The sequence below is a fragment of the Strongylocentrotus purpuratus genome, unplaced genomic scaffold, assembly GCF_000002235.5.
Source record: "Strongylocentrotus purpuratus isolate Spur 01 unplaced genomic scaffold, Spur_5.0 spur5_contig_836, whole genome shotgun sequence".
NCBI lineage: Eukaryota > Metazoa > Echinodermata > Echinoidea > Camarodonta > Strongylocentrotidae > Strongylocentrotus > Strongylocentrotus purpuratus.
In genome coordinates, this window is record NW_022145542.1 from 77,846 (window position 1) to 96,513 (window position 18,668).

The 18,668-nt window shown below is 37.3% G+C and overlaps 2 protein-coding genes across 3 annotated transcripts; one reads left to right on the forward strand and one right to left on the reverse strand.

Annotated features, from left to right (window-relative positions):
• The first annotated feature begins 1,246 nt into the window (after window positions 1-1,246).
• LOC115923978 (twinfilin-1-like) lies at window positions 1,247-11,154 on the forward strand. Its single transcript, XM_030985373.1, has 9 exons — window positions 1,247-1,410; window positions 3,960-4,043; window positions 4,705-4,755; window positions 5,076-5,206; window positions 6,486-6,584; window positions 7,041-7,271; window positions 7,883-8,033; window positions 8,498-8,616; window positions 9,167-11,154. The coding sequence occupies exons 1-9, from the start codon at window positions 1,278-1,280 to the stop codon at window positions 9,314-9,316; spliced, it is 1,149 nt and encodes a 382-aa protein (XP_030841233.1). The 5' UTR covers window positions 1,247-1,277; the 3' UTR covers window positions 9,317-11,154.
• LOC115917924 (complex I assembly factor TIMMDC1, mitochondrial-like) lies at window positions 11,155-18,487 on the reverse strand. 2 transcript variants are annotated; one of them, XM_030985391.1, is made up of 9 exons: window positions 18,385-18,487; window positions 16,128-16,593; window positions 15,516-15,681; window positions 14,972-15,060; window positions 14,084-14,151; window positions 13,355-13,433; window positions 12,441-12,551; window positions 11,559-11,730; window positions 11,155-11,485 (listed from the first exon to the last, which is right to left on the reverse strand). In XM_030985391.1, exons 2-8 carry the CDS (start codon window positions 16,523-16,525, stop codon window positions 11,601-11,603), a joined length of 1,041 nt encoding a protein of 346 aa, XP_030841251.1. In that variant the 5' UTR covers window positions 16,526-16,593; window positions 18,385-18,487; the 3' UTR covers window positions 11,155-11,485; window positions 11,559-11,600. The 2 variants fall into 2 exon arrangements, with proteins under 2 accessions (XP_030841251.1, XP_030841243.1); XM_030985383.1 differs by having other exon boundaries at window positions 11,155-11,730.
• Between the last annotated feature and the right edge of the window lie 181 nt (window positions 18,488-18,668).

The following is an 18,668-nucleotide window of genomic DNA, read 5'->3' on the forward strand; positions in this document are numbered from 1 at the left end:
CGAGGGAGCGGAGCGACCAAGCGTGGGTGGGTCTGGGTATATAAGAAGCATTTGCAATTTTAGAACCAAATTAGACGCATTTTCAGGCACTTCCTGGAGTAATATGACGTAAAATTGCTTTCTCCTACCCCTTCCAAGAATCTTTTGCAATTTGAGAACCACATTTGGCGCATTAATGTCCACTGGCACTTCCTGAAAAAACGAGGCCCTATGATTGGTTTAGAAGTTAGAGAAAAATGATCTTTTTTACTAGTGTTATACTGTTAGTGGTCACGGTCCTTAGTGACTATAAAAAAAACATAGGCTCTTCCTGGTCATTTTGGGAATGTGTCAGTTTGCAACAGAAATGGAGAAACGCGCATTTTGTTGAAAATCATGTGATATATCACGAACATTATACATCACTTGTAATTGGAATTGAAAATAAGTCATGGTTCAATTTTATTGGGGGGTGGGGCTGGCGCCCCCAGCCCCCCCCCCCCCCCACCAGTACGCCAGTGGTCCCCCTCTTTATTTTGTTCTTCTTCTTTTTTTCTCTCTCTCTCTCTCTCTCTCATTTCCCTTTTACCAATATTTTCACTCCGTATCCATTGAGGGTAGCCATGCTAACAAGCTTTGCTTACCTTGAACCCTCGATCCTGTTTGATGTTTTCGATTCGTTACAGCCAGCCTTACATTCTTTTGTCACTAAAATTTGCAATTTAAATTTTTTTTTTTTTACATATTTGTAAAACTGCAAAGGAAAATGAAAATCAAACAGACATGAATAAATCAAATCAAATCAAATCAAATCAATAAAGCTTAAGAACCACAGAATAGTTTAATGAATATCACGAATATCAAAATGTTACCTTTGCATTTTTTCTTTCGAATCATATAAACATGATGAATTATAGTTTGGAATAAGTGATCAACTTACCTCACTTGTATAGGCCTGTATAAGGCTGTAACAACACATATCTAACTGCCTACTTGTAAGTTGACTCATCCTTGTTAGTTGTTACTTCATTATAACAGACAACACCTTTCCATCTTTGAGGCAAGCGTAATGCGTGTTTTTGACCACCAAAAAGAAAAATAAAGAGAAAAAAGGAGGCCCAGAAGCTAACTTAGGCCCGACATGATTATTGTGGAAGGACGGTTTGTACGAATGTACACACGTGCTACGCATCCATGCTTGGATTTGCAATCCTCAAGTCCGTGGTTGTAGTTTCATCCACTATATCCTCGCGTGCTTAGTTTCGAAACTAACCACTCTTAGCTGTTGACGTCCTTTGATGGGGTTTATCCGGAAGTCTCACTGCACAGCTCAGCATACATTTATTTCAGCTAATTTTAAAGTTGTAAAATCCATCCAGACAGAGTTTTGGGGTAGCTTTTGCATCATGTCTCATCAGACTGGTATCAAACGTAAGTATATTTAAAGATTAGATACATTAATAACCGTAAGGTTAAATAATTTTACGCTGCGTAGTTGTAGTTCACTGTTCCCGCTACCGGTACCATGCCATCACTGCACAGGGCCCAGTGGGCGAGGCCCGCTCTCGCGGTAGGCGTGATTCGGACTGCCTGCCTTCAAAGTCTACTGATGTGAGTTGTCGGTGCAAAGCGTCGGTGCAGTGGAGCTGGAGTGAGCGTGATCAGTGGACAGGAACTTTAATTTGGGTAGCTCTACGCTTATGGCTTAATTACTGATTATGCAGTAATGCACGGATATACTTTGCTGATGATAGTTGTTTGACATTGTCACTAGACTAGTCAATGTGAAAGTTGTTGTTGCTGTTGCCTGTTGTTTACAATTAACATGAACATGTAGGCTAGTGTAGGCCTATTACTTAATAAAACATAATAAACAATAGCAGATGTGTAACATTAACTGCACATGATCTGATCAGTGATACAGTTCTGCCTGATCTTTTTAGTTTTATCAATTCAAGACTCTTGGCATTACACTTGGAAACAACAACAGGGGTGGCGGGCGCTGGTCTAAGAATGAGGATCTCCGCACAAACGACGAGGATGTCCTCGAACACGTGGACAATTTGCGTCCTAAAAAATTAGGATCATCCGTGATTTCTTTTTTTCTTTGGTGCTCTGCGGGTGTAAGGTTCCAATCCGCGTGCTGGCAATGTGAAAAAACGGGATTCCGCGTAATAAAATACCCCCAGTTCACTGTCTACATTTATGGGTTGTCTGTCTTTCCGAAAATTAATCGCTCATAACGTGTTTTTCGCATCGCCAACGCGCGAATCCGAAATAAGAATCGTCCGCGAAAAATGCGGACGATCCTTATTTTTGAGGACATGTCTGTCTGCGTTTACGAAGATGATTCTCGTTTATGCGGACGATCCTTATTCTCGGACCATGCAGCGCCCCTACTGTCAATAGTGTAGTAGTCTTGGAAAACGCTTGAAATCCAGACGTACTGAATGACCCGTTCAATCTGTATTTTTGAACGATGGTTCAATGGCCTTACTGGGGCACAGGCACAGGCTATACATCAATACCTGAATAGATATTACAGCAAATGGCATGATTAAACTTTAGATAAATAAGTCTTAACCTAAATAGGGCCACAGGTTCAAATGCCATCCCAGCTCGAGTTCTCAAGACTTGTGGCAATGTTGTGCTCAAGAAATAAAACCAGCCCAGAGCCCTCTTGCATAAAAGTCGAGTTGCGATTTGACGCAACTCGGATCAAACGTACATGTAAGTGCGCATTGCATAAAGATTTATGCAAGAGGGCCCTGCTGGCTTAACAATATTCAGATAATCACTAGAAATCGGTACCTGGCCCTGCATGAAGATTGTCCAATCTTTTTTGTTTATAATATAAGGCTCAAAACCTAGCAACTATATAGACCATGTAGACCAAGACCAGTTTCGCTTACATCTGTCTGTCACAAGATTATAGAAATGTCATATATACTGCACATTAATATATCTTTATTACGTCGCATTATGAATTCCTTAACTTATCATTTGACAACAGCATGGTTTTCCCTGTACATGTAACAACTCAAACAATACCCTATCAATTGTGAATTTGTGACTACCTAATGCTCTTGCTAAATCAATGGACAAACACTGAAAGTACTTTATTAAATACAGGTCTGATATAAATTATAATGTACTTTCATAAAGCCCTTGATGTAGCATATTTACCTCACCACATGCTCATGCTAAAACTTAACCATTATGGAACTAATTATCCAATAAAGAACTGGATCAAAGGCTTCATCACACAAGAAGCAGAGAGTTTACATAATTATGTGGTTCAAGAGGATTCAGACTCGATTAAAGTTCAATCCGGAGTATCGCAAAGCATGGTACTCTGCGCGCTGCTCTTTTTAGTGTACATGTACATCAACGATCTATCTGACGACATTTTCTCTACTGCTGGATAATTTGCAGAGGACTGTGTATACAGAACTATTTTAACAGATACCAATGCTAACTTCATTGAATTGAACTCTTTGTACCCAGTTTTGTTTTCTTAGCTTTTTTGTTTTTTGAAATGTATAATAAGTTGGATAAACAAAAATAAAGAACATTTCTCAGCAAAATTCTAGAATTCTTTTCTGTAGATGTTTTCTTCAATATTCTGAAGGAAATATAGATCTACAGTGGAAACGTGTTATAACAAGGACATTGGGACTATCCAAATTCCCTTTTATGTATTGTATCTTGTTATATTAAGGTTTGATGTAACAATTTTCCTCTAAAAAAGGCATGAATAACCTTCTAGAGTACATCGTTTGTAGACAAATACATGACTGAACTTGAAGAACTTTGTGACATACTGATAAAGAACCTCAAAAATGAACATACTTTTCGTAGCCTCCGTACAGACTTACATCAGAGAATACAAATGTGATTCAATTCCTGTATGTTGACTATGCCTCTACAACAGTAACAATTCTCTTCCTTTTTTCCTCCTTTAAAAAAAAAACTAACAGCTTCCCCTGAACTGGCTGAAATAATTGCAGTAGCCAAAGACATACAAGGAAGGACAAGAGCATTAAAGGTGATAATTGTCAATGGTGAGTATGAAACAAGGAAGAAATTTGTACAAGATGCATGTTATGGAAGGGCAATTCAGGACTGGTATTAGGGTCTAATGTGCCACAGATAGTATAGAAGATATCCTCAGGTAAAATACATTTGATATGTCCATGTCCTGTCAATTGGACATAATTGAATGCATTGTTTTCATGTACACTGTTTGTTTATTTATTCAGTTATTACAGTTTCATCATATTAATCTAACAATCACCTGAATACTGAAATGGTGGTCCCAAATCCCGGTCCAGAATATGATTTTATGAATTTTGTATCCCCCATCCTGTGTTGCCCTATTGTGAAAAAAACTGCAGGGATACATACAAATGATAATAATTCTGTGCTTGTAAACCACACAAATCTGCATGCAAGAGGCACTCTTGGTGTAAAATGAAATTAGGATCAAATGTGTAAATTGCCTCAATTGATTTGTGCAATTCTCGTATGGTTTAGTCTGTTACACAGGTAGACAAAAGAAAGAGTTAAATGCTCACATTTGAATTCTTCCTTTCTATTTTTCTTCTGTAATCAGTATATTGTAATTGTATATTCAAAGGGAATTCTGAAAATATTTGAGTACTCATGTACATGTATGCTGAGATCTTATCACTTGATTTTACCCTCTCAACCTTCTTCTCACAGAGCAATTGGAGCTAGCAGAGAAATGTGATGTCAGAGGCACATGGGAAGCTGATATCCTTTAACACAGTTTAGTACAAAGTCAATTTTTAAGTATGTGACATTGCCAATTAGTCAAGATGTTTACACAGCATTCTGTCATGATACAGCTATGCCAGTTTATCGATACAAATTCATAGTACTAGAATTATATATATCTTGATTATTTCATTATATTTTACCAAGGATGATTTAGCACTTTTTATTAAAGATGTTACCAATTAAAATCTTGTTACATTTTTTTGAAACACCCCATTATGTAAAAATTTGAAATACTAGAAAGTAGAAAGGAAAAAGCTGAATGTCTTTGGTATAGTCCTTGACCACAGGAATACATTTTGATGCCGTGATACAGCCACTGCTGGAAGAGAAGACACCCTCCTACATCCTGTACCGGACGGACAACCAAGATGATAAGGGATCATACAAGTGGATCTTCATCCCCTTCATCCCAGATAATAGTCCAGTAAGTGTCAAGAATGGTCTACAGTTTTTTAATTTTATATGTTTGATTACAATCAATAAAAACTACAACACTTACAGGTAATTATTTAATGATTACTGTGATAAGAATGAGGAAGGAAAAAAAAATAATAAAAACTAAAAGTGGCAGTAAAGTTGTACAAAAAATTGAAGGTCTTAAAGCGGGACTTCATTACTTGTAGCTACTATAGAACCAACAATGCCTAAGCGGTACCGGTTGATCTCCCATGGTCCCCTTCCTCTTATGTTTAATAGTTGAGAGCTAATTTGATGAGATAACCACCTGTCAGTGACCACGCAGGGAAGTCTAATCCTGCCTGGCCAAACTAGTGCAGATAGACTTTAAACATATATAGGTTGCAATTAAGTATCTAAAACAATGTTAATTTGTGAGGTATGATAAACCGAGGCCGCTAAGAAAGTTCCACTGACTGACACCAGCAAAAAGAGTAAATTAGAGCCCCCGGCTGCTGTTACCTTGACCAGGTGTCAAGGGTACGGCGGCCGGGAGAACCTCCATAGTTTGTCCTATATGCTCTCGTTTAAAACTTTAAAAACATCATATATGTAGGAGTATGCCCTCAACACTATTGAATATGTCTACCAGTTGTTCTATTGTTAAATTACTACTACAGTACTTCTACCGCTACTACTACTCCATCCACTCCTTCTTGGTTATTGAGTCTGACAGCAGAGACGCCAAGTTCAAAGATCAGCAATGCGTGATATTTTCATAAATCGGCGCGCAATCGCGCGAGCGAGGGTACACGTATAAGGTATAGCGTTTATTCTAAATCAAGAGCGCGCGTCGTGCGTGCGAGCCTTTTCACACCCTCAAATTGCGTGATTGCGTGATACTTGGTAGCTCTGTGACAGGTCGATTGTCCCTGGTGAGATGGGTCATAGTCAACCTTGATTCTTGGTCAGAAGTGTTTTTAGTCAACTTGTTTTCAATCGTTTTGTACAGAATTCATTATTTGGAATATGCCCTGGATTCTAGGGTTCTTAAGATGGCTCATACATCACCTCCCAACTTCTGACTTCATTAAATTATTCACAGTAGCTATCAAACCTTGTAAAGGAATCATTTACAGTCATACATTGATACAATGTTCAGAAGTATATTATTGTTTGCTTTGAATTCAGTCCCCATGTATGGACTATATCTATGGACATGTTTCACTTTGAATCAGCAAATTGCAGACATGATATAAATGTTGATGCCGAAGTAATGCAGCATTATTTCTCTTTTCTATTACCAGGTTCGTCAGAAAATGTTGTATGCTAGTACAAAAGCAACAATGAAGAGGTCTTTTGGAGGAACTAGTCATATAGATGAGGAACTTCCAGGCACAACAAAGGTAAGACCCCATTCCCTCACATTGAATTTTAAAAATAAAAATTCATTTCCCCAACTCTACTATTTGAACCTATTAAATATCAGTATACACAATATGAACAGGAACATCTGCAATTAACCTTTTAATTATTCAAGAGCTGTTGGTTTTAATTGTCTTATTCATAGAGCGAGTGTATATGCAATTATAACCAATAATTAAAGTCCTGGGACCAGTTTTACAAAGCTTTTTTTCAATGACAAATGACAAAATTCAGTGACAAATCTGCTGATAGCCAATCAGAAGCAAGGATTTCAGTAGCTTATAACAAAAACTGTCATTTGTCACTGATGACAAGTTTTGTGAAACGCCCCCAGAAAGTAGTATAGAAATGATCTCTTGAAGAAAAAAACAAACATATGATATGTTTTCACCAAATGATTTGAATTAACCAAGAGCTGTCTACTTCCCGTTCTTCAGAATGAGGTGTCCTTTGAAGGCTATAAAAAGCACCTGGAAATGAAGGCTGCTCCCGGTCCTCTGACGGAGGCAGAAGAGGAGGCTAAGCAGGTGATGGAAATGGAAACCAGATCAGATATTGGTGTGGACACCAAGAGTCAGACATTACCCGGTCTTGCCTTCCCTGTAGAGGAAGCTGCCATTCAGAGGATAAAGGAGGTCAGAGCGCTCAAAAACACCTATGTACAGCTGGTAGGTATCTTCAGCGTCATATAAGTGATCGTAAGAATTGATTGTCGTTTTAAAGGTACCATTTACTTACTCACTTACTTGGGTGTAGAGCCATACCATAGGGTGGAGAGGTATTGTTTGATTTTGTTGACAAATGTTTAAAAAATCTATCCAAGTGATTACAGGGAGCAAGGTCATAAAAGCTCATGTACTGCATCATTGGTGACAGTGGTATGGAAATACTGTGAAATTACTCTGTATTCATGACATCACCGATTTATGATGATATCCATGATATTATTGTTTACTTAAGTGCTCTGACATATTCTCTGGTGGTAATTGCTTGGGTATTATTTTGTGAAAGATGTAGCAATAGTTTAAGGGTTGCGATTCAGTTAGAGTTCAGTTAGGTATATTTGGTCAAGAGTTAACACTATGAACTCAGTCATTGTAGAATATTGATCGCAATGTGTTGTACCATCATTTGTACCACTGCACCCATAGAATTCCTATTGAAAATCAATGATGATCATTCCATTACAAAATATTTTTGTTATAATCTGACTACCTGTTTATGAGATAATCTTATTATATGTTATGACACCAAACGTTTTTTATGATTTACTCCACAGTTGATCGATGCCAAAGAGGAGGTTATCAGGTTAGCAAACTGTGACCATACGAACGTGGATTCTTTGCCATCTAGAGTGCCTGATGATAGCCCGAGGTATCATCTCTTTGTTTTCCCGCACACGTATGAAGGAGATAATCTCAACAGCATAGGTAAGACGATTGCTTCATGGTTGGTGTTCATTTACTATCAGCAATAACAAAAACATCAACAGTGAGTAGGTTTTCATTCTGAAATGGCTGAATTCCTTGAAATCATACAAAAATCACCAATATTGGATGATTCAAGTATTTAAGGGAGTCAAAAGATGTGCATTTTCATTTTTGTTTTTGTTACCAAACCACTTGCCTACAATATTAGCGCAACTGTAAATCACATTGTGTGAAATCATAGAGGTGATAGATATTGTGATTCAATGGTGATCAGACCTCATTGACATTATTGAGGTAAAGAGAATAACAAAAGTGGGGGGGGGGGGGGGGGAGTTGGGGACGAGGTTTCAATATCATATCATGACATGTAATCTTGTACACAGAGATTGTCTTGATTGAAATCCAGAGGTACATTAGTGAGATATTTGATCTGGTTTTCTTTTGTGTTTGTCTTCCGATTACAGTGTTCATCTACACAATGCCTGGCTACAAGTGCCCTGTTAAAGAAAGGATGTTGTACTCGAGCTGTAAGGCTCCGTTCCTGTACAGCTTGGAGCAGATGGGTTTCGAGCTGGCAGCCAAGGTGAGTAATGAAGCGAATAGGAAGGGGACTGGGTGTGGAGCCTGCTCCTTACCGCCCCTTCCCAGCTGTGAAACCATCAAAAAATAACCCAGCACTAAACAGGGTTGAACCTGCTGCTGAATACATTAGAAGGATGTCTGATGACTTCTAATGGCACCTGGTTATATTGGATTTAAGCCACACTGTACCACTTGTAGCTACTTGCTCCCTCTATATAGAAAACAATGCCTAATCGGTGACTATCGGTCCCCCATGATCCTCTTTTTCTTATGTTAATTGAGAGCTGAGTTGATGAGATAACCACCTGTCCAGTGACCTTACAGGGTGGTCTAATTCCTCCTATAAAATAGTACAGATAAGCTTTACACTGTAATTGTTAACATTGTTGTGCCATAACCAGTCAAAGATTCTATAAAACTCAGAAAGGTAGCAAAATGGTTATGAATTTAACTCATTCGAATGAGAATGAAAAAACAAAGTTTGAATTCACAGTTAGTCTAATAAATTCATTGCCTATTGAAGTCCTGTACATTGTGTTACTTTCATGCAGATTGAGATTGGAGACCGCGATGAACTGACGGAAGAGTTTCTTATGAGTGAAGTGCATCCTATAAGAATGGTTCACAAGCCAAAGTTTAGCAAACCTCAGGGACCAGCAGGAAGGAGAGGTCAATCACGGGTCACCAATACTAACAAATGAATAAGTTATTGAAAGATGTTTTTATGCATTGAATACCGGTGTGTTTTGAGCTGAGGATGAGTATACCTATAAACTAGTACCTAGAAGTTAACCACAGTTCATTGTATCCGAAAACAGTTTTACAATTCCAAAACAACGTCCATCTTCTGAAGAGAGTTTGAATCATGTCTAGAAATTATTGTTACTTCTCTTTATTCTTAGCCCACAGTGTAACTTATCTTTATTCTAAATCTACAATGAATCGTGGGATTTATATGTACATATTATTCTATTTCCTCATTTCACGTATGTTGTTCCTGTGAATGATTAAATTTACAGTGTATTTCATAATAGCAGTCACTGTATATTTCCTTCAGATATAAAAAGGTCCTTTATCCCAGAACTTGCTTTTATTGCTATTTTATAGAGCAGTAGTAAGGTGAATAAGACCGAACGTTAGGCACTTTGGAGGTTTTGAAACCAAATTGGTGGTGTATACAGTATTAGAGATCAGGCTCATTTGTAATTAAATAATATAGTGTTGTATTGTTAATCTCCCATGTCAAGCAGTTGCAGTAGTGAAACTTAAGTACTGATGGCATTGGCATATATTTCTCCCTTCATGCATCCACATTATAAGTTGATTAAATGATTCTTGTAATTGTAATTATCTGTAGTGTTGGAGCAAAGACCGGTCCATTAGGCAAAATGGTGATTAAGTTTTGAAAAGTACCGGTATGTGTGCAAAATGTAGTTGTATCGTTTGTTGTTAATACAGAATATAATATAACTTTTAAATCATTTTAGCGAAACAGAATTGTGGCATATTGTAACAAGATTAATGTCTGTAGAAAGAAGGGGAGAACATAGCCAAAGCATACATTAACCTTGAAAAAGTAGAGAAAACTCACTGAAAAGTACAAAACTCTCAATCTCTCTCTCTCTCTTTGATATAAGATATAACCAAAGCATACATGATGCATCATCTTGAATAAAGTATAGTATTACTATTTCCTGTTTTTCTTCCAGGAAATAAAGAACAATGGGAATAAGTATTGTCATAACAATGCAAGAAAGAAAAATGCTGTAATGCTTTGAACTTACACAAAGTATTTGTATAACTTTTCTCAGTTATGTCTTCTTATCAGTTTGAATTTCTTGCGTGGAATCTTTTCTTTCATTTATATACATATACCATTAAAGGTATAGACCAGTTCTGGTCATGCCATTGCATTGTGAAAGAAACGTTGTGGAATCGACCAGAAAAGGTTGATCATCTAGCATATAACTTTTGGTGTGTACTGCAAGGTTCTGGAATCATCAATCAAAATGATAAGAAATTTGGCCCTAGTCTTGGTAAAGTTACAAGCACTGTACACAAAAAGATGTATATGGGACTACCCTATATCTATCCAGTCCAGATAGATATAATTATTTACCAAATATATCAATTAGTAGGCGGTTTCCCGGCAAAATTTGTATCATTATATATTAATCAAAACATATTCTTTCAGATGATTGGCAATAAGAGCTTCCATTTCATTTTTTGAAATGGAGGCGTTTCCAAAACTGGTCTTTACCTTTAATACCCAGCCTCAATCCTTAAAATACTTGTTACTGAACGGAGTAAGACCCCATGTGGTATACTTGTTTAACGTGTGAGATGAAGTTATAAGCAATGTAAATGTGTAATACCAAGATTGCCTTGGGATAGTATGGGATATCAGGTTAATAAAACTACTGATTTAATCATTTTCTTATTCAAGAAAAGATGTAAAATAAATTTTATAGAATTTACAGAATTTTGTAGAACGTTGCTTTTAATTATTATTAAGCATGAATAAAGCACAGATAGTGAATTGTTGTCCATCTTGATTTATTTATTCACTCCTTTCTCTCACAATGTACCACAACAATTGCAAATAGATGATTTATTTTCATATGTACATGTACTAGTCTGGTATCGGCTTAATACGCCATGAGTTTATTCCTACTTTGTTCTGTCAAACAAGACCATGTTTTCTTCACAACAGAATGCCTTTACACTGAATCAGAATCTGTAACGTGGTATGACAGAAGTACATATTTTGATATCGTGTCTTTTTGTACTAGATAACCCTTTTCAAATATTTTTCCTTTTATCCTTGCTGATTGAAAACAAGAAAGACAAAGATTGAAACTGTTCTATTTCAATCCAAAATTTAATGAAATTCATAGCACAAACAGCACTGGAGAAGGTATGAATTATCTATCAGACGAAAATGCTTTCAATTTCAAAGTCCATACTATGTACATGAATTATATGCTATGAAGATGGAACAGATGTTGATGACGTTAGCTCTACTTGCTTCTTCTCTCGTAAGAGTTGCTCACTTCTCTGAATAGATTCTTCCATCATTTCTATCATTTGAGGAGTGACTGACATCCGAAGAGAACTAGAAAATGAAGAGAGAGAGAAAGAAAAAAAATCTAGTGTGAAAATATTATCACAAAGGAAGTGAAAAAAAGAAGGCCCAAAATGCATGGGTGTGTGTGTGGGTGAGTTGGTACCGATGACGTCCGTAAGAGCTATACCTTTACTTTGACGGCCACTCACAAAACCTGGACATTCTTGGGTCGAGGACCCTGCTTTAAAATTTGAGACCAATTCATATAGGGTACGCTTATTTTCTTCAGATGCTCCATTTGCATGTTAAAAGTTGATTATGCAGTAAATTTCCAGATTGTCCTCGGGATTTATTACATTCCTACAAATGTGTGTCCTCAAACATGTAATAACATACTAAGATACACTAGAAAGCAGAAACTATATGCACATGTGTCTATTTTGATACTTTCGCAAAATTTAGTGGCATGTAAAACTATAACCACTAACAGAGGATCGCACCTGGCAATCAGCGCTTGTCCTTCCTCGATATAAGATCTTTCTAACCTGGCAGGCATGCATCAGATTGTATTGAAATATCCAGTACATACTTGCTCCATTTAGCTAGATCTAGGCTGGGTGAAAGGTGATTGCCAGATGCAGTCCTTCAATATGAGCTACAGCTTCAGGCACTGCATTATTCTGCGTAATGACAAATTCTTAAAAATATACATAACTCTGTAGCAAACCTGAATTACTGACTTGTTGACTAAGACTTACCGTTCTTGCAACCTCTCAGCCTGTAGTTCTGCTCTCATCCTTCTATGTTTTTCTATGAATGTCTCCCCCATCACATGCTGAAATCCAAGTAAAAGGGCGCCACATGGAATCCTGATCAAAAATATCAAACAAGTACAATCAGATGGGTATTCTTTGTTCATGCTGTGTATAATATTAATGGATAACAGGGTTAACTCTTATCCTGCCACAGGGCTAATCCCCATTGTGCCAGGCCCCAAATCCCACCGTGCCATGTTGTTTTGGAGATAATCTGATTAACTCGATAGTTCTATGAATAGCGCATGCAAAACACTAGGTACAGTCCAATGGGCATGAATAATAACTGCTATTAATTTGCGTGCAATCATGCAAGAAGCAGAGGAGCAATAGCTTGCTAGCGTGTACAAATTAGCACCTTAGCAACAGCGTGCATGCAGCCTTATGGCAGGTTATGGGTTAATAGCCCATACGCCAAGAATCTTGCAACAAAATGGGTCTAAATGAGATCACATGACAGGATAGATGGCATATCTTGGTGGTTGTAATGAAAGTAAAAACTATCACATATGTCATGGTATTTTCCCCCCACTGATGGTACATGGTTTTGTGAAATATAGACTTGGGCTATTGTGATGCAGGTCAGGTCAATGTGAAATGCCTATGTGCAACAACGCGCAAGCAGGCAACTGATGAACACAAGGTTTCATTTCATCCTGTAGATTAATCAGTGTTAAAGCGACTGTGAAAGTTCAAGCAAAGATATAGATTTGATAATTCAATTAACCTATTGTTGACGGGAACTGGGTGTTCCCTCTTTTAAGTCTATGGGAATGAGAAAATTCTGTAGTCAACGGGTCAAAATGTTATGACTTGTAGAGGTGAAATAAAACCAAGAGGGTTGGTGCAGAACTTACCCAAGCAAACCACCTACAAATGCACCACCAATCATACCTCGCAGACCAAGACTTATTCTGTACAGAGCTCCTGTGCTCACTACAAAATAAATCAAAAGCAAAAAGATTTGTTTATTCACACAAATATAGAACATTTGTTCATGTGGTGTCTTATATGTTTTAAGTTTTATCAAATAACAAACATTACATAAAGAATGCTATCTTTGATGCTTCTACAAAGGCTATCGACCCAGTATACCGGTAATCATTAGGTAAACTGAGTTCTATGAAACAATGCCCATTTGCATTCAATTGTGGATCATAAAACAACTAATCTTGTTTCAGTTTCACAGCTATCAATAGATTCCATGTAAGTTCATGAAGTATTATAAATGGCCTTTGAAATAAAATGCACAATACTATACCACATGTACAAGTGATTCATGGCGGAAATCTTTAGCCATCATACAGATTTCTTTCCCTGAAATCAATTTTGTAGAACATTCATTGAGACATTGATTACAAAGAGGTGCGATGGCTCAGTGGTAGAGCAGAGTTCTCAAAACCGGGAGGTCCCAGGTTAGAAACTAAGTCAATACAGAAGTGCCCTTTAGTAAGGCATTAATCTTCATTACCAAGTCCCTCAGAGAGGACTCAAAGCTGTTGGTCCCGTTGCCTCTTACAAGCATACAAATGCTTTCTTGCATTAAGGCAAGACAAACAAACATATTATTCATCATAGGACCTTACCTCCTGCAACGGTGTAAGATATCATATCCTGCTTGTTCCTGTACACAGCAAGTGACATGCTTATACCACTGAGGAAAAAAAAAGAATGACATTACAAAATCAGTTACAAGTTACAACAAAACACCACTTCAGCTGGCAGAGAGGAATAGGTTAGGTTCTAGAGTAGTGTCAGGTACATTTGATTGAAATCATTTTATAAGAAATACTTATGGCTTGATTTAACCATCAAATAGGCCAGTGAAATTGATGAATTTGATAATCCTCGATAATATCAGTACTGGTATGTTTTTTTAAACCACTCAAGTACAAGTATATATGAAGAGAATGAAATGATTTAATAGAATTAATTCATCAAGTTAAATTACACTTACCGGTAGATGTTCGCACACTATTTTTTTTGTTGGGGGGGGGGGGGGAGGGGGGTGGTACTTAGGAGTACTATCTATGCATTACCTTTTATACAACAATTATTCTTCAATCCTAATTGAAGCTCTTCGATCTGTGTATGCATCATATATTTTAATGTAACTGAGGCAGTGTACATACATGTAGATCTCCTATATTGGGCAAATAAACGCTTGCAGTACAGTAATGGTAATGTAACTTTGACTTTCCTCCCATAACTTCACTGAATTACATGACTAAATACAGCACGTAAAGAAATTCTAGCAGCATTTATGATGATATTAATAAAAACCCTCTTCCTTTCTTTCTTTAAGAGGAGCAAAGTGAACAAATGTTGAACAAAGAGTAGCTCATTATTCTAAAAGTGTGATGTCCAAATATAAGTATTTGGGAGAGTTTAAACACGAAGAATGTAAAAAGTCAACTAATACTTCAAAAAATCCCTGAGGAGTTCTCATTTAAACTTTCTTCAAGAACACTCACTGATAACTTCCAGCCAAGACAGCCGTTCTCCATCCCCATCTGTATCCATAGCGAATCATCCCACGGGATGCAGCATTATAAGAGGATCCCTGGTATTAAAATGAGAGATAGAAGCCAGGATGATCTCTTTTAGTTCCTAACCACAATCACTGACTTAATTAGACAAGAATAGTTTTATCAAACAATTTAAAACAAACAACCAAAACAATTGGCCATCACTTACAGTACAGTCAGTAGGCACAGCACTTCTGTGAGGGGAAATCACAATATTCAAAATGGTTCTGTAGAGCTGTCTAACATGCCCATGCAAGATTTGTTACTATAGTAGCCCCTGGTTGCAGAACTTGCAGTAGCTGTTGTTTATATGTGATCTATGTATTTAAATTGACAGAGTTATCTCTTTTTTTTGTCTTATACATAATATGATTCCCAAGAATAATATTGAGAACAAAATCTGGACTCCCCATTGTGTCACACCAAATGAGATTCAGAATGCATATAGTCTAGCTCCTAAAGAATGTCATATCACTTTATAAGTACTCACTGTAGCTTCTAACTTGCTGCTGTACAAGGATGCTTGACTGTTCTGGATGTATCTCTGCCTGGCAAACCTTGAAGCCGGAAAGCCACCATATGCAAACCCCAACATACCACCTAGAAGAAACATCATGATCACTTCATATAGTTCACGAGACAAGCCATCCTCGTTACTGTGTAAGAAAAGAACAGAAAACCAATCACATTTGTTATCAAATACAAAGTTGAGAATAGAATATTGGATCATTTGGATAAAAGTGAAAGTTATATTTTATATTATTTACATGTTTAAAACATCTTCATGTAAATGGGGAATATTCCAATACTAAAGGAGCTAATTTCCTACGAATATGGACTAATTTAAAGTATTTCAAGTGCAAGATAATTAATGGAATGTGTCAATTACGTGTAAAATTTAGACAATCCGACTTTGATTTACAATGTTTAAAAATAAGTATTCTTCAGTTCAGTCAACAATTTGACAAACCCCATTATTGTACACTGCTCTAAAATCTAAATGTTATAGTAAAACATATTTCTTGTACACACAGGTGTTCAAATAAATATGTCAATAATTAGAAAAAAAGAAAATTCAAGAATCTAAAGATTGCATACTAACTTGACAAAGTATGCCTCCTTCAGTCTGAGCCATCCACTACCGGGATCTGCATCTTCTGTTACCATGGTGACAGAACTATCTGCATCACCTTCCGCCAAAGAACTGTTTCCGACCCCATCTTTGGTATTGTCCACACTCTGTACTGAGGAAGCATGTACGGTAGGCAAGAGTGCTATTCTACTGATGGCCACTTTGTGCAGACAATGTTCCAATCTGCCAAACAGAGTTTGTCTTGATGGCACACTGCATTTTAAGTCTTGATATCCTCCCGGTGTTACTCGTAAAATGTCACCTTTCCCATTGCTTGCAGCTTGACAGCTCTTTGGATGTTGTTGAATGCCTGCTATCGATTCTCCTGACTTGGAAGCATCGACCATATCATGGGATGGACATGGCATGTTTGCTTTGTTGGATGATGCTCGGCAATTCAGTTACTTGGTGTAAAGATGCATGTCAACAAGAATACCTGTAAATGCAGTTTGAGAAGAATACAGATTCAAATAAACAATCAAACATAGATTTATATCATGACATGGTAGTACATCAGAGGAGTGTCCACTTGCTACAGATTATTATGTAGCAGTAGTAAATGTTTATTCAACATCTGACCTGCAAGTGTCAAGGCCATAGCCTTGCAGGGCAGCATTTCACAAAAGTAAAAACCAGAGTACATACATAATGTACATTATGTCCTGAGTCTGGACAAGTTGGTTATTCAGAGTTTTGAATTTAAACAGTAATATTAAGATATTTACATGCAATATTTCCCAACTCTTTTAAGAATTGACAGATAGTTTCATATAGATGAATATTCATCATGGTTAATGCTATTTGATACAGCTTTATTTTTGTTATGCACCTGGACACACAACTCACCCCGGCCCCCTCCCTTGATCATACTATACAGCATAAAGTCTGTAACTTAAAGAAAAGTTTGTGGAAATCGCATTGGCATATATGTGTTTTAATGGTATTCAAATCACGTTTTAATGACGACAGTTTCAGGAAATGCTGCTGCCCTAAAAATGCACCTTCAGAGCTGAGTTAGACAGAAAGCTTCAGTATCTTATGATATATCAACGCTTGTTCCACTGAGACTAGTATATGTTTGAATTGCTCCAATGACCGCCTCTATACAGAGACTGAAGTACGTCATGTACAACGTATACGTAGTGAGGGGAGGACGTACGTTACATCGATAGTACAAGTGTGAGTGCTGCCGGGGGGGGGGGGGGGGGGGGGGTACTCAAACATAAAAACATACAAGGGTGTGTCGCTCTGTCGCCCTGTGTTTAATTATAAATAGTTTGTACTGTAGCAGCTAGTGTAATTTAAACTTTCTACTGCCTACTGCACTGGACATGATTTGTATTTTGTACAGAAAACACTCAACTTCATTCAAGAAATCAAATCTCACTCTCATGTCACACTCATCATCAGATCATACTCATTCATAGCCATTGGGTGCGTTAATTGGGTCTTGCCACTAGATATTTACATATCGTACCCCACTATCATACCCCACTATTGAACCCTACAATACGATCGTGATTTGCGGGATGTTGCGTTTATCGTCTCTTCACGATTCACAATAAAGGCCTTGTCTCTGCGCAGCTGCTCTGCGCCGTTTGATCAGGGGAGCAGAAAGTTTCTCGGAGGTCAACTTCACACACAATTTTGTACAACAACATGACACAACACATGGCGCGCTATCTATAGCCTCCGAACCGGAAATTAACCTGGGAGGTACGATTTGTATGTGGGGTTCAAAACAGCTTTGCATTTTATCATCTCTCAGAAACGTGATTCTGGCTGTATGTCACATTCAAAACACACTTTTTTGCGTCTTTAGATATGCCCATATCTAAAGACCTTTAAAAAAGGCTTTGCGTTTATCACCTTCTAAATTTGCCTGAAACTTGAAAGACGTTTGAGAAACCCGAAAACGCACCCATATAGCCATAGTCTACTCATGATAGTCATACTCATACTAGTACTAGATCTAGATCTCTCATATCTCACCCTCAACCCCCCCCCCTTCAGCTTTCCCTATTAATTATATAATTATTATTATATTTTAGGCTTAGAATCTAGATCAATATCTCTCAGGCTCAGTCTCACTCTCAGTCTCACACTCTGAACACACAAAATCATGAATTTATCTAGATTAGAAGGCACCACTGAGCTACTTCTACTTGAGTCTTGATCATGTTGATACTTCTTTACAGCGTAGAATTTAAAAGTGAAATATATTTACCAAATATCCGTTATGTGCAGATCAAAACTCAGGTCTATGGTTTTAATAAGCAAGAACACTTTTTATGAGGACTTCTATGCATGCAAATACATGCATGTATGTTGTACGTACCGGTATCGATCTAGTAATAGTCTACTATCTAGTCGTTAGAGTGCTTAACTGTGTCTCAACATTTACACATATGCGGATTTTCCTAAAAGATGAATACATGGGTCAAGATATATGCCTGCCACTTCGAACTTAATGGTATTTTTCGAACATTTTCTAGCACTCAGTATATTTAT

What these genes read in the sequence shown, in the direction of transcription:
- LOC115923978 (XM_030985373.1), top strand. Translation starts at nt 1,278, where the DNA reads ATGGGGTTTATCCGGAAGTCTCACTGCACAGCTCAGCATACATTTATT. An exon ending in AACTTCCAGGCACAACAAAG is followed by an intron (nt 6,585 to 7,040) that starts GTAAGACCCCAT and finishes CCCGTTCTTCAG; the next exon opens with AATGAGGTGTCCTTTGAAGG. An exon ending in GTTTCGAGCTGGCAGCCAAG is followed by an intron (nt 8,617 to 9,166) that starts GTGAGTAATGAA and finishes ACTTTCATGCAG; the next exon opens with ATTGAGATTGGAGACCGCGA.
- LOC115917924 (XM_030985391.1), bottom strand. Translation starts at nt 16,525, where the DNA reads ATGCCATGTCCATCCCATGATATGGTCGATGCTTCCAAGTCAGGAGAA. An exon ending in ATCTTACACCGTTGCAGGAG is followed by an intron (nt 13,434 to 14,083) that starts GTAAGGTCCTAT and finishes TTTATTTTGTAG; the next exon opens with TGAGCACAGGAGCTCTGTAC. An exon ending in TTTGTAGGTGGTTTGCTTGG is followed by an intron (nt 12,552 to 13,354) that starts GTAAGTTCTGCA and finishes ATTTTTGATCAG; the next exon opens with GATTCCATGTGGCGCCCTTT.